We start from the raw sequence: 16,205 nt of genomic DNA on the forward strand, positions 1-16,205 counted from the left end.
AACCCAACAAATTATTTTTTAATGTATATACCAAACAAAAGAAATTCAAAGTATATGTATGCATGAGTAACATATTGCCTATTAATTGAAGTTATTTATGCAAATGACAATGTGTATTCATGGTGTTTATCAGACTTGATTCTTGACATTCATGATTTTATCAATACTTATTTTAGAGTGGTGACACAGACAGACAGACAGACAGACAGACAGACAGACAGACAGACAGACAGAACCATAAGTTTCCTTTGTGGATGGAAGGTAAAAACACAAACCACACACACATGGACACACACACACACAACCCAGTCATCTGGCAGATCGAGACAAAAAGTTGGTCTTGAACAGACAAATGATCCTTATGGCTCCACTGTTAAATAACTATGTAACAATTTGGGAGTCAAACATCAAGATTCAGTGTAAATACATTCCACAAATTCAGTCAATTACTTGTATCAAGTACAAATATACATTGTCTTAGAACTGTATGGATTGGTTTCTTACAGAAACTGATTAATACGAACATAATCATCACATTCATCATTTTTCAAGTTCTTGTACCTGATCACCATCAGTATTGCATTAATTTTGAATCATCATAGCTCAAGTGGTTTCATCATAACACTACTGTATGAGATAAGTAGGCAAAGACAGATACATATGTACAGAGAGATAAGCATAGAGACACCCACATACATAATAGTCAGACACAAGAGAGACATAGACTGTTCCCTCTATACTTTAATAATTAGAATTATCTGCGGAAGTACAAAAAATAATTGCTTTCATCTGGAAAGTTTGACTTGACAGAAACTATTCAGACAGTTATGACAAGCAGCATACAGGTATTAAAGAAAATAAAAACATCAAATGCATTTTTCTGATATTTCAAACAAACAATTTCAACAATTATGAAATTTGGACAACCAAAATTTACAAACACCACAGTGTACAATGTAGCCATACTAATAAAAAGATGTAGTAATTCTTTATACATTCGTAAGCAGCAACTTATAGGAAAGTACACATTCAATACTTTGATCCGATATTTAAACAACAATGTCTTCACTTTGAGTAATTATGAGCTGTTGTTAAACAACATTCATAAATGCATCACTTTCTTCACTGTTTGCACAATATATGCCATTGTTGTTGTACAAACTACAAACTACTAGTATCATGTATGTACTGGTAAACAGATGAACTAATTCTTTATACATTTGTAAGCAGCACATTTGTAGGCAAGTAAACATTAAATGCATTGTGCCGATAATTTAAGCACCAATGTCTCCAGTTTCAACAATTATAACTCTGTGTATAGATGTACAACTTGTAAAATTCAAGTAAAATATTTGCATGATTTGTCACAAGCATTTATTGTATCCATGTCAAGTCTTAAAATATATTGTTTGAATTGTTTTGATTGTCAGACCAGTATGTTGTGTCTCTCAATGTAACCAGTCTGAAAACAATGTTAGCAGTGCAAAGCAAGTAAATTGTCAATGAGTACAGTGTAAACAATGTTAGCAGTGCAAAGCAAGTAAATAGTCAATGACTAGAGTGTAAACAATGTTAGCAGTGCAAAGCAAGTAAATAGTCAATGACTAGAGTGTAAACAATGTTAGCAGTGCAAAGCAAGTAAATAGTCATTGACTAGAGTGTAAACAATGTTAGCAGTGCAAAGCAAGTAAATAGTCAATGACTAGAGTGTAAACAATGTTAGCAGTGCAAAGCAAGTAAATAGTCAATGACTAGAGTGTAAACAATGTTAGCAGTGCAAAGCAAGTAAATTGTCAATGACTAGAGTGTAAACAATGTTAGCAGTGCAAAGCAAGTAAATTGTCAATGACTAGAGTGTAAACAATGTTAGCAGTGCAAAGCAAGTAAATAGTCCATGACTAGAGTGTAAACAATGTTAGCAGTGCAAAGCAAGTAAATTGTCAATGACTAGAATGTAAACAATGTTAGCAGTGCAAAGCAAGTAAATAGTCATTGACTAGAGTGTAAACAATGTTAGCAGTGCAAAGTAAGTAAATTGTCAATGACTAGAGTGTAAACAATGTTAGCAGTGCAAAGGAAATAGTCATTGACTAGACTGTAAACACAGATGTCATAAAACATTTTCTAGCTCTCATTGAGAGCTAAATATAACCATGGCTATGACAGCTGTCATTCACTGTAATCAATCTGCTGTTCATTAGCAGAAGGAAAACACTGTTTACAAATTGACTAAAATAGAAAGGTCATATACTAGACTTATAATTAAACCAATTGAAAGACTATACTTTGACACTTGATATGAATAGTAGACATGAGTGTGACAAATACAGAAAATGCTTTACGTCAGTGTTAAGGGTTATATTAATTTGTGATACATTCATAAGTAGATATTGTCAGAAAGTAACCATTAAATGATATCCTAAACAACAATTTCTATAGTTTGAACAATTATTAAATGTTGTTAAACAAAATGTCTAAATACTAATGTGTAGCAATAACATTGTTCAAAAGCTGATTCATACTCCTGATACATTCATAAGCAGCATATTGTAGATAAAGTACACAGTCAATGCATTACTCCAATACTGTAAACCTGGAAGTTTTCGATAAAGACTTATTTTCACTTATTTTGCTGGACAACAAAAATACAAAAACATGTAGTGACTCCAATGCCTTCTTGTACATGAACACAATATACCAGTCTGGTAATTGGTTAAAATTAGTCTTTGAGAACTAGCTGAAGACTGTAAATTGTCTAGTGGTGAAAATATCTAGGTTTACCGTATTTTTAAATACTAATTTTTTTTAGATTGAATGATTATGAATAGTTGTTAAACAACATTCACATACCAGTGTGTAACACGATGACATACAGATATAGTAATACATCATAATCAACATACTTGTCAGAAAATAATCATGAAATGCACTGCTCAGATATATAAAATACAAACACCAATTTCTTCAAGTTTTCACACAACTATGAACTGCTGTTTAACAAAATGAAACTATGTAGCCATAATATTGATAAACAGATGCGCTAATCATTGAAGTTATCACCCCTTAAAACCATATCACAGAAGATGCTATGAATAGTGACTATTGAGTTGGTCCTCTAGTAAAACTCTTGACATTGCATTGCTTCACTACAGTATCAAAATCAAACTACATGCAAACATACACTTGTTAGTACAAAACAAATAAACATATGATTCTAAAGTTCTGGAGACAATTATATATACGTAAGTTCTGCAGATCATTTTATTGGATTTGTTCATGATCATACTGAGAATGTATTTATTTAGACACTATTTTTTAGCAGAATATAATTTTTCACATTATGGCTCCATTTTTGTTGTTGACTAAAGCAGTGTTTTTATAGCCGTGTCACTGTTGTAAGCTAATGTCTTGATAAATCTGCTTGTATCACATATTACATGCAGTTATTCAGAATTTAATGCTGCAAATCCCTTTTTTGCTGACTTTCACACGAAAATGGATTCAGCTAAATAGGCTAGTAGAAATTTAGAGCCATAATACATACATTCACAGTATCTACTTTAATTGCTGGAATCTTGAGAAAGGGTTCAACTTTTGAGATCTTTTATACATAATTGTACACATTCAGCTATATAATAATGAATCTCACAAAGTCTCCACTGAAATTAAATCTAAATGACAAAATATACTAGTAATAGACCTGTTGTTGGTTCCAAGATGCATTGTGCGTCTCTCCATATAAAACCATATATTGTGTACGCACTGAGGGGTTTGCACGCACTACTCATGGGGATGGTTGTCACCTGATCGTACCCTGTGTTCACCCATAAAATCCCTCTCTATCATTGATGGCATTTAGTCTTTGTTCTATCAAATCACTCATAATCAAAAAAGCCAACATGTCTTTCCATCAGTTACTAATGAAAATGTTATTTTAAACGTAATAATAAACAAGTCTAAATCTAACAACAAAAGTGATGTCCTCTCATGCAATGCATCTTGAAACCATAAAATCAACTATTATAACTTTGGTACACTTTCATCCGTGAATACAGACCAATGCTGTGACTCTGTCAACACCTACATACATATAATCATTTCAAGAACTTTACAAATGCCAGTATACAGGCGTTGCCGTCTTCAACAATACTTGGCATCCAGCTTGAGTTTACACCCAATCCAGCTGGTGAGCAGCAAATGATACAGTCATACCCATTAAGCCCAACATGGCTGGTAAACCATAAAAACCACGTCGGCGCTTGGATGGATCTGATGGTAGGAAAATAATCACCGTGATCAAGCAATGTGAAATCTGAAAAGTCTCAGGAAAACAGTACAAATGAAAAGCTACACTTGGATACAATATCCTCCATAGCTCACTAGATGATGAAGTTGGAAAGCATTCTCTCAGTAACTCAAATGCAGTATCTTTCACAGATACCATGCGTAGAAGCTGCATGACATGTCTAAATCATGTTGACTGTGAGTCATGTAGTAATCTTTATGACCATAAATTGATAGTTAAACATTATTTTATGCTCAAAAAATGTAACTATATTGTGAAAAAAATCAAAACCAGATCTCTAAGTGAACAGATATCAACAAGCAAATTTGGGCAGTGTGCCAGGGCATGAACATTATTGCAGGGGTTTGATACTGCACTCTCCACTGAATTACACAGGCAGATATACTAGGTATATCTTAATATGAATTTCAACAGACAATATGCTAATTGTATTCTGATATTTCTTAACAGTTCATGGTTGTAGACACTGAGGCATGACCAAAATGCTGAATTGAATTATTTGAATTATTATTTAATTATTAATTAGCATTATATTTGAATTATTAAGTTCACAGGCTATATAGAAAGAATGCTAGCAAGGTTAACCATCCAGTGTGCTTCAAACCCTAGGACAGCAATCAAAACTTTGTGTACATAGTTTACATCACATCATCATGTCATCATTATGAAAAGTCTACAACCAGTGACAACGGTGCATTTGCTTGCTTGTGGTAAGCAAGAATGAGACAAGTTTCATGTAAACATACAATATAATTAGTGTTGGTAACTTATCAAAGCATAAACACCACAGGAGCCCAGAACCCATGACTCAGTTTACTGATAGAACACTACATACCTTAACGTTGAGTATGACTATTTCTGTTACATTATAACTTCCAGAGATGTAAATAAACTGACAAAAGTGTAGAATGAACCTACATCAGAGGCACTCACTGTTGTTTTGACATCAGTTGTATTGTTGTTTTTGTATAATTTTGCCATTGACTGAAATATTTCCTGAGCCCACCTCATTCAAGCAAACATACCAACACCAGTGTTTAATCAATGATTGCATTACTAAGAGTACACTACATACATACCTCCAGAATAATATCCACGAGCAAAGCTGCATCGACTAGCAATCCATACTACACCAAACCCAGAGGCTGTACGCTGTAAAATAGATCAAACTGTCAATCCACTTAAAGTCTTTATCATTTGGAATATTACATTATTATGTTTTGCATTGGGTTAGGGAACTAGCAGTCTGTAAGATATGGCATTCATGCCACACTATGAGCTACCACTCATGTCTGTACTACTAGTCTGTAAGATATGACATTCATGCCACACTATGAGCTACCACTCACGTCTGTACTACTAGTCTGTAAGATATGACATTCATGCCACACTATCAGCTACCACTCCCGTCTGTACTACTAGTCGGTAAGATACGACAATCGTGCCACACTATCAGCTACCACTCACATCTGTAGTACTTTGTGGGACTGTGCCTGCCAGAGCAAAGGATTTTAGGACCTGCCTTGGACTTTTGATAAGAAGTTCAAACAGAAGGCATTATGTAGATTAAACTCAAACCAGCATCTGGTGATAAGTACAACAGTTGTACTGGTGATACTTGTCAACTGTTTGTAATTTTATACTAAAAAACCTTATTGCATATATTTACACATGTATCTGTATGCAAATGACATGCAAATGAAGACACAGTCATTACTTGTACATGAAAACGTGGGAACATGACAGTAAGGCCACAGAGAACACTGCAAGCACTCATGCCTATATACCCTGAGTACATCACACTTGCACTTACTCGTCAGAGAGTTCTGTCATAGTATTTCTCTATTCTCAAAACATTATAAGATCAACAATTTACATAATGTCTACTCACTGGATACTGCAGTCCAGCAAATGTCAAGAAGAACAGGAAAGATGGATACTGCTCAAGTCTGAAACAAATAAGGACAATAATATATTTATCAAATACCTTACTGTATATGCATTACAGCTACATGGTGGAGTGGGTCTACATAGATTACCTGCTGACAACCCCAACTTTAACTTATGTAAGAACACATACTAAACGTTTGTAGAAAACGTCGTATTTCAAACATTCATATCCACTGAAAAGAAATACAGCAAATGTGACAATAACATACTATCAACAAATGAAGACAGACACAAACTCAAACTGTTGTTTCATGTGATGGATCACACAAGTGGATGACTATGAGTATTGGTTAATAAATAAACAGCAATTATCCTGTAATCAAGATAGTGCAAACTCCCTGAAAATGTGGATGGAAGTGTACAGATATAAAACAATTGTCCTCCCCCAGTTTGTATTATATGAGGCTACATGTAAATGTGTCACGATTTGAGAAAAACTTGCAATCAGAGACACTGCCCTGAGAGTATAATTACATCAATGGCCATTGAAAGCCTACATACAACCCATGAAAAAACACCTGTGTGTTCGCTTGCTCATAGTAAGCAGGATTCAGACTAGTTTTATGCAAAGATATACACTATAATTAGTAGCTGTTACTTATTAAAGCATAACCATCATATGAGCCAGGACCCCATAGCTTTGTCTGTTGATAGAATGCTACATGTTATAACGATCTAGTGTGACAGCAACATTATAACTTCCATAGATATATAAACAAACTTATAAAAGCAATGTGTGAAGCTATATCAAAGGCACTCACTGTTGTTTTAGTATCAATTGTACTGTTGTTTTCACCTAATGATGTCTTTGTGAGAAATCTTTCCTTGGCTCACTTCATTTATTAAAGCAAATGCACTGGTGTTTCCCTGCAGGTTGTATATTCACATGTCACAATAACAGTTTCAGTTTGTGTCTATGTTAGCTTGTCAACAGTCAATCTACCACTGTGATCGCTGAACATCGCATTAAAAGTAAGAAAGACAGAAACACTATGCTGCCTGTAGCTATACACTGATAAGACTCAACTAGTTGCCAGGTAACTAATTTTTGGCTCTTGTTCTCTCAATATGTTGTTAATGTATTCAAAATGATGTTACTTTGAAGTTTCATATGATATATACATGTAAAGTATTGTATTATACATGTACTGCATGAATGAGTAGTCGCTACACATCATTCCATTTAAGTAAGTGAGTCTCCAAGGACCACCAAAGGATGAAAGACTAGGAGTAGTCTTATGCAAGATTGATAAAAGTGTACATTACTCAAATTTGTCACAACCTATGCCTACAGAGAAACATAGATAACGATCCATAAGGAGAACAGAAGTCATAAACAGTGCCTGTCAAGCTGGTTACATAATCTCAACATGCTATACTTGAAATGATTCCATAATTTTCTGTCAGAAAGGTGTTTTTATGTTTTGAATATTTTCTGTAATTAATTAATCTCTTGACTGTTTGTTCCAGTGATCTTTTTCCTAATGTTAAACCTCAGTGGTTGAGTGCTGCATATCTCGCAGTATGCATATGTTTACAAACAAGTGTTTGACACTAAAATGCAAAAATTTCCTGTTTATTCAAGCATTCCCAAGTTATCTTGGTTTGATCTATTCTCTTGTGCCCATCTTGTTTTTTTTTTCCAGAGTCTTATTGCTTACTATACATTCCATTATATGAGGATCCCTCAACATGCACATGTGAATTGAATTTCTACTGTGTTTTTTGCTATGGCTTTTACTGAGCAATGACGGACAAAATGAGAAACACATTGGGACAAGAGAACACATCAAACCAAGCTATGTACACTTGAAAAAGACCAGTTTCTTCTGTCTACATGGAACAAAATATGTTGGTAATAAACAATGGAATTCAGTCATGGCCAAATTCCATTTGTGAATTTAGAGATGATACATTATTTGAATTACTTGCATATAACCAGTTTAATATTCTAAATACCAGTAGATATCTTTCATATTTAATTTCAGTTTAAAATTTAAAATTCAATGTCACTTTATACCAGCATATAAGCAGTTTCATTTGTACATATCAGTATATCTTTCATATTTCACTTTAATATTACATTTACTCTGGGAACCCTTGTTGTTTATTTAATGCTTTGGTGACAACTTCTACATGCTGTGGGAATTGGTGCCAAATAACCAATGCTGGTGTCACCAAGATGCACAGTGCCTGTATCTATAAACATAAGTAACCTTACAGAAACAATAGAGAAATCAGGCAGAAACAATAGGGTGATAGATTGGGGAACCAGTGAAATCAGCATGGGTAATTGGGCTCCAATCCCAGAATTCCCTAACCCAGTGTATATAAGAGGGCAGTTCATGGCTAATTTGAATAATTTCATGTCTCTAATTTTTATAGTATTGTATTGCTTTATTTTCACTAATCTATGAATAACAAACATATATTTACAGACACTAAAGTTACAAGAGTGAAGGAGATGACAAATAGCTGTAACAGAGCTAATGAGACGTCTTGTCCCGCCACTTGATTAAACATTAGGTCAATATGTTTCAAGTGTCTTGTGTAATGAAATGAAAGCGGAAGTTGATAATTCAAATTAGTAAAAACGAATCTTTACAGTTTTGATAGACTTACGTATTTTGATGAGCTCTTTGAATACAGTTAAACATAGGCTGTGAATCACTGTACATAGTCGGATACTACATATAGAAAACAGAAAAAAAAAGGTGAAATTACAAAAAGTATTTCTTGGATACTAAATCAACATTCATGAAATATCAAAATTGTATGTATCTCATGATATGCAAAATTACTAAGTATTATCATCCTATCACAACTGTGATTGGACTTCACAAGATATTAAACCTGGATATCAGAAACACACCTGGGTATTTGAGGAAAGAGTGCTTCTGGAAACATACAACATATTTTGATGTATGAACTTTCATCATTATTGTAGAATACACCTCTAGGACCTATATCCCCAAATATCAAAATTCTTAAAATATCTTCAAACTTGGCCATATCAAAGCTTGTTGCTGGTCCTTTTCAAATAATAAAGAAACTTGGGAATTCCACATCTTAATTGCAAGAAAAATTATCAATCTTCTTATAGAGTTACCACAGTAGTTGGTGGCCATATTGGATTCTAAATGGCTTTATGGAGTGAGGTCAATAGTTCAATCGGATAAAAAACTGAATTTGTATTTCCTTAAGTTTGGGGTTGGGAATGGGGGGGGGGGGGCATATGGGGGTTTGAAACATTTAGTTCACTTCCGACAAACCCTATGGAGGGGGGGGGGGATATGTGGATTTGAAACATGTAGTTCACTTCTGACTTCATTTGTCAGGTATATGTAGCATGTACTACAATACCGTCATTATTTAAGAAAGCCAATTAAACATCTAATTAACCTCACTTATCTTTAAAGTATGCCTCTAATTTATTGACAAAATAGACATTGTACAGTACACCACCTGAATTTCTCTAACATAGGTAACTAATTGATTGCCATTTTAGGTGAATTAGACAATTAACTTTCTCAGTGAAAACAGCATTGAAATAAGGTTACTGTATTAGACCACAAACACATGGAAGAAAATGTCATTTTTCAGCTATTTCAAAGAATGAGAGATCATTGTCTTCTGAAACTTTATGGAAATTTCCATAACATGGCCCACGTGGACCACCTGTTGTTGTTTTTATTTTGGTGTCCTGCAGCAAGATGGCAGAGAAATGGTCCATACATGTATAGTCAGTATCAATGTTGGAATCATTTTAGTTGCAGTTTTGCTATTTTTTTGTTTGCATGGTATACTTTTCTCTCTGAATCTCCAAAGTTTCTGAACTATAATTTCCTGTAAGGTTTTTCTGGTACAAAATCTGAATCATTTAATAATACTCCATCCTATTGAAAATTACGCCTTAATTATGTCATCCTTGAAAATAATTAGTGATGCAGATAGACCCGTAAAAGTTGCATTTGGTGGTCCAAAACTAACATTCAGTGGTCACTGGAGTGGACACAAGGCCAGTGCTAATTTAAAACCCTGAAAAACTATTTTACTGATTGCACTTTGCAAATACCTGATGTCTAGATAATACACAAGAAGTTGAATTTGGTGATTCAAAGTGAAAATTCAGTGGTCACTGGACTCAACAAACCCTGAAAAAGAATTTTTTCCGGTCACTCAATTCAAATAACAGTCTTCTGAATAATGCACAAGAAGTTTGATTAAAAAGATGAGCCTGGTGGAAATTCCCAATGGGTCTATCTATTTCCATATCGGTATCTCCTTTGTATTAATAGTAATTACAGGTAGACATGAATAATTAAAAACAAAGTAAAGAAACTAATGAAATACCTAGTACCCTGTAAATTAAAGACCAAGATGTCTCACTGTCCTCTCAGCATAAAATGTACCTCAAGCTTTTACAAATAAGTCATCTCAGTATCTTTATCAAGTGATGCACCATCATACAAAATAACCTGAAGTCAGAAAAAATAACCGGCTTTGAGCAGAAAATTTCAAATGTAAAAATTGCTATGCTTCTTTCATATGAGACAGACTCTAGGAAATGCTTCAAAGTATTTCAATTTTTTCACAATTTGTTTCATTATCTGTTGATGTAACCACATAGTAACTTTTCTTCTTTGTTAAGGAAACCAGGAAGAGGTGGGGGCTGGGTGTGGTTGGGGTAGGGGGCATTTGAAATTCCCCCAACTTTCAGATGGGGTGTGTGGCCCAAGTTCAAAATATCTATGTACAATCCAAAACAGACTCATTGTTATGGATTTTCAGTCACAACCATCCGGTCAATTACCTTCATTCTGATGCTGTGGAGGTATTTCTAAAGCATAAAGATATTTCTGATGTTATTCACCATAGTCATTTCAGATGAAGTCGACCATCTTAAGGGATTTTTCATGAAAAACTGACTCATTTGAGCAGTTTGAGCACATACCTGTACATTAATCTACACCTGTAGGGCACATGTAGTTTGTGAAAGTTTTGCCTAATTGCTATATTATTATTACAGAAAGCTATCAATTAACAAGGCACAAACTAAATCTTTTGTTGTTCAATATGGTAGGTAGATTACACAAGTTATGAGGATATAGTCACAGTTTAATTGAGATGGTGTAAACAAGTTGAAATTTGAAATACAGATCAAAATGATAGTAAACTTATTATAGCCATTTTAGAATCCAATATGGCTGCCGAATCCAATATGGCTGCCGAACACCGTGTTAATTCGATTGCTGATCCCCTTGCTGAGAACAAGATGGTGAATCCACACACTTATTTTATTTCAACAACAAGCTTTCATGTGGCAAATTGTGGACAGTTTTTAAGAACTTTGATTTCCAGCAAAAATTGGTCGCGGAGGCACACCCTACCTGAATATAACATAATATATGAAAGAAATGCAAAAAAAGGTAAAACAAGAAGTAATATCCACTCACACAACTGAAAAGCAACTACTGTAGTTATTATGATTTCATGGACTTTTGACTGCAGTTTAAATTATTCATCGATATTTACAGTTTTCATCACAGGTATGTGTATAACTAATAAAAAATGACATAGTTGACATAACATTACAACAGTAAATGCTACAAAGCCTACAATGTATGATTACTAATTACAATGTATTTATCATAGTACACATGACACCAGTAATTTGTCACTCTTTATATATATACACAGTGACAGAGAGTATACCCAAGAACTGTACACAATAATTGTGATGTGCTCCCTGAAGTAGTAAATGTATAGGAAGAGAATTAAAGAGAGAGTACATTGTACAACAAGAAGCCATAGGCAATATTTGTGATTGCCTCCCTGAAGTAGTAAATATATATGTAGGAAGAGAGAAATAAAGATAATATGTGGTGCTTGAAAAATTTGTAGAAAACGTTCTGTTTATTATTTTTTCCCAATTTTTAATTTTATTATTTCTTCGATCAGCTGAAGAAAATACAAGTGCCCTAACAAGGTCTTGTCACAATGAGTCACTAGACAAGTAGTGACAAACTCTTAGGTCACGAGTATTTTCCGGCTGAATGAATTAAATTATTGGGGAATAAGATACATGTAATTATACCCCCTCAAGCATAACTTGTGAAAAAATAATGGCAATTTGGAACATTTTGACACATTTCGAGCACCACAAAACCAGTGACATTGACACGGGATGTCATGACAGAACAACCCAGGGTATATTATCCATATTTTCTGTTCAAAGACTACATCTTGGCTTAATGATATAATCCAAGTTACTGCGTCCTACACTCAGAAAAATCTCTTAAGAAAGTACTTAATTAAATGAAATAGGAATTTTTCTAAAGAAATACAATATAAATAATTGAATAAATTGCAAATTGGTTCCAGGAGATTTTCGGTGATTAGAACAATTCAAAAAGTACAGAATATTTTTGAAGGAAATTAAAGGAATAACACGCACCTGTTTAGCTAACAGATAGGAAATTAATTTTCAATAATTTTTTCACAAAGGAAATTATGAGACAGATTTTATGACAAAAAAGTGTCATAAATTTTTCATTTTATCATTGCCTGTCAGTGACTACATTGTATACACATTAAAACCTGTCTAGAATCTGTTCATTAAAGTTTGTCGGTATTCTAGTTTTGATATGTAATAATGAAATAATATAAAATATTAATCAGATACATAAAAGTGATAAACAGTTTAGCTACTAGGAGTTATTAAATATGAAATATCAAGATATAAAATTAAAGATTGATGGGTAGCTAATGTCGGATATTTGGCCGGAAAAGTCAGCAATTCATTGACTCATGATTTACATTTTTAAAGTAGCGTATGAGCATGTGTACATGAGCCGGGATAAATCACTTATTTACAAACACAATAAACAGTGCCCTCTATCAATACTGGGTAGTAATTCCTCACATTGACACGTTTGGAAAAAAATTCAACTTTGACTATACATCTTTCATTTTACAACAATTGTCATGCAAGAGAGAGAAGGAGTGAAGGGAACAAGGGAGGGAGTATGGGGAAAAGAGAGAAAGAAAGCGAGAGATACAGACACACACACACACAGAAATGGAGGGAGAAAAACAAAAGATGAGATAAAGAGAAGTGACACAAACAGACAAACAGACTGACAGTTAACTACTCATGAATTATGTGCATGTCATCTTTATTGCTGTTGAGAGACCAACAATGACTATATGATGTAAGTGTATAAGTTTAATACTAAAAATAACATTTTAATTTACTAGTAGTACCAGTATAGGTAGTAACCATGAGCAGACTTACCGGTACTTCAAATTCCTTACGCGCTTTACCCACTCTGTGACCAAGATAGCCTACCATGAAGGAACTGGCTACAGCAGTTAGTAAAACATAACCAAATTCATCAGGTAATTTTGACATGACCACCATCTTGACCTACAATATACAACATGATGTGAGATTAGCATCACAGGAGAACAACAATATGGGGGTAAGGGGAGGTGGACAAATAAGTTATGTAAGGGGAACACATGTCCCAACAGTGTAGTCTATATGTCAGCAGTGATGGAAGAGCAATTTTCAGTTTGCTGTGCATTGAACAAAATGAGTGTTAACGCCAACTTTATACATGCATATCTACCTACATCTGTACATGACAGGTGCTATGCTCTCAACTGACACATCCACATATGTACTTGCATGGCAGTGTTTCTGTTTCTGAGAGACTTGATTCTCATTATTGTTGCTTCCTCCATAGACTCCATCCACCCATGGGTGGAGGGGCTATGCTTCCTCATAGCCAGGCAAACATCTGTGGTAATGTTGAGGGATGGGCAAGTATAAATTTGATTTGGCAAAAAGACTAAGAAAACTAAACTACAAATATGGTTCAGTCATCATGATACCACCGATCAGCCTAACAGATTCTTACCTCAGGTCAATGCTAATGCAGTGAAAATCAAATTTTAAATAAAAAAAATAGGGAAACAGCAGATGGGTAAAGCTTTCTTGTTCACATTACTGCACAGTTTCTGATGTATCTTCCACTGTCTGGTTGTGAACTTTGATACTGTAATACTTTGACCTTTGATTTGCTTATTTTGAATGATAGGTATTTATGTAACCTGACCTACAAAATAAATTATTTTATCTTCCATAGACGCAAATGAAAACAAGTAAAATGATGTACATCTTGTGTGATGCTCTGGGTGATGGGGTGGGGTGGGAAGAGTGGGGTGGGGTGTTAATTATTAGTTTGTAATGTTATGGATTCTCAATCTCATTGGCAGAGTTGCTAGCTCATGCATTTGTATACCTGAGTTCCTGCATTACCACTGAAGTCTACTGTCTGCAGACTGGGGCTAACAAATCAAAGAAGGGAGCTGTTTAAGTTTGCCCTCACCACCAAACAATGTAAGTACCCCCCCCCCCCTCTCCCCCACCCCTCACCTGACTACTCCAATTTCCTCCTCTGTTAATACTCAAACACAGGATACTGCACAGTAGCGGCCTGGTATGTAATTTCCAAATTTGATCTGATTTTAGAATGAAGTGCATTTGAATTATTATCTATGGAGATGTCACTGTGTCTCTGATTATAGATCCCTACACTTTTTCTTTTTCTATGCTCCCCCCCCCCCCACCTCCAAATACAGAGGTCTGCTGTGTACCTCATTTTCACTCTGAGTGGACTTGCAATCACCACCTCATATTTCATCAGCATTGTATAAATTTGTAACCATTGTAACATGCTAGATGTTGTCTATATGAAAATACTCTTACACTTTGTTGTGTTGAAAAGTACCAAAACTAACCAAATATTAATAGGATTCAAGATAAATTCTACTATAAAATTTACCTTAAATCATAAAAATACATACTGTTTATACTCATATCACTGTGTGAAATTGAGGAGTAAATAAATGTCAATAAACAGCTAATTAACCTTAAATTAAGGCAAGGGGAGATTATTTTCCACATCAGATCACTAGTTCTACATAGATGGATTAATTTTCATACTTCATAGTGCAATATGATTAAGAAATTCTAAAATTAATCATGTTAATAGATTGTTATGACAACCAATTTGACTTTGAGCCAAGGTCTGCATGATGGTCTCTCCAGCTAGTACCTGGAGGCTGCACTTTCATTGTGTGTGTACACCATGGATTTAGTGGTGGATTACTACATAATGTTGGTAACTATAGGGGCACAATAAACGAAGTTTCTTCTTGCAACTTTGCCGACATAAGGTCTATTCTGCAAACTGTCTGCACCTACCTACCGTTTTGTTTTTCACACTGTGGACTGTGTCACGTACGCTTTGCCTCGTGTAAGTTAGTTTGCAAGTGTGACCTTCGACCTTGAAAATATCGATACCAAAAATAGTCTCGGATTCACATTGCGACTAGTCCAAGAATAATAAAACAAAAGAACAATGTCGATATACATATTCCTCTCAGGAGATATTTAGAAGATCATACTCTAAAAAAACCCGGTAGATTGGTATACACTACTTATTATATACATAGTAGGAATTATTTCACAGTCACATTTCTGAAACACTTGGATAAAACAATTCTTCATATTTTTTTGCCATACACTTTATCTGGAACATACAAAATATTGCACCTGTTATGACTACACAAAAGGTATTGCTTTATCTGAATACGTGTATATAGGAAGAGAAATTTGCACACATGAATTTATTACCCAAGTTGTCAATAACTGAATTAATGGGCTAAAATTCGTAGTTGTACCAAAATTTAATTAGCTTACCATTTTTGGTGCAATACGAAGTTTAACCCGTTAACTGAGACTGAACTTTTGCACAGATGAGCTGTCATCATACTATTGCCAATAACTTTTGTTCGGTGTCATTCAAATGTAATTGTCATGCTTAAAATGTTCAGAGATATTGCTTTTCTAGGAAGTTATAAAAAAAAACGTTCACTC

The 16,205-nt window shown here is 34.4% G+C and overlaps 1 protein-coding gene across 2 annotated transcripts; it reads right to left on the reverse strand.

Annotated features, from left to right (window-relative positions):
* Positions 1 to 734: 734 nt before the first annotated feature.
* LOC144453999 (glutathione S-transferase 3, mitochondrial-like) lies at positions 735 to 15,616 on the reverse strand. 2 transcript variants are annotated; one of them, XM_078145388.1, is made up of 6 exons: positions 15,535 to 15,616; positions 13,554 to 13,685; positions 8,879 to 8,943; positions 6,198 to 6,255; positions 5,386 to 5,458; positions 735 to 4,269 (listed from the first exon to the last, which is right to left on the reverse strand). In XM_078145388.1, exons 2-6 carry the CDS (start codon positions 13,677 to 13,679, stop codon positions 4,169 to 4,171), a joined length of 423 nt encoding a protein of 140 aa, XP_078001514.1. In that variant the 5' UTR covers positions 13,680 to 13,685; positions 15,535 to 15,616; the 3' UTR covers positions 735 to 4,168. The 2 variants fall into 2 exon arrangements, with proteins under 2 accessions (XP_078001514.1, XP_078001515.1); XM_078145389.1 differs by having other exon boundaries at positions 15,531 to 15,583.
* Between the last annotated feature and the right edge of the window lie 589 nt (positions 15,617 to 16,205).

The sequence above is a fragment of the Glandiceps talaboti genome, chromosome 3 (assembly GCF_964340395.1).
Source record: "Glandiceps talaboti chromosome 3, keGlaTala1.1, whole genome shotgun sequence".
In the NCBI taxonomy this organism is placed as follows: domain Eukaryota; kingdom Metazoa; phylum Hemichordata; class Enteropneusta; family Spengelidae; genus Glandiceps; species Glandiceps talaboti.

Excerpts from the sequence above, each read along its gene's own strand:
- LOC144453999 (XM_078145388.1), bottom strand. The coding sequence starts at position 13,679 with ATGGTGGTCATGTCAAAATTACCTGATGAATTTGGTTATGTTTTACTA. Across the intron at positions 8,944-13,553 it reads GTAAGGAATTTGAAGTACCG|TATCCGACTATGTACAGTGA; the intron begins GTAAGTCTGCTC and ends TTCTATATGTAG. Across the intron at positions 6,256-8,878 it reads CAAAGAGCTCATCAAAATAC|ACTTGAGCAGTATCCATCTT; the intron begins GTAAGTCTATCA and ends TATTTGTTTCAG.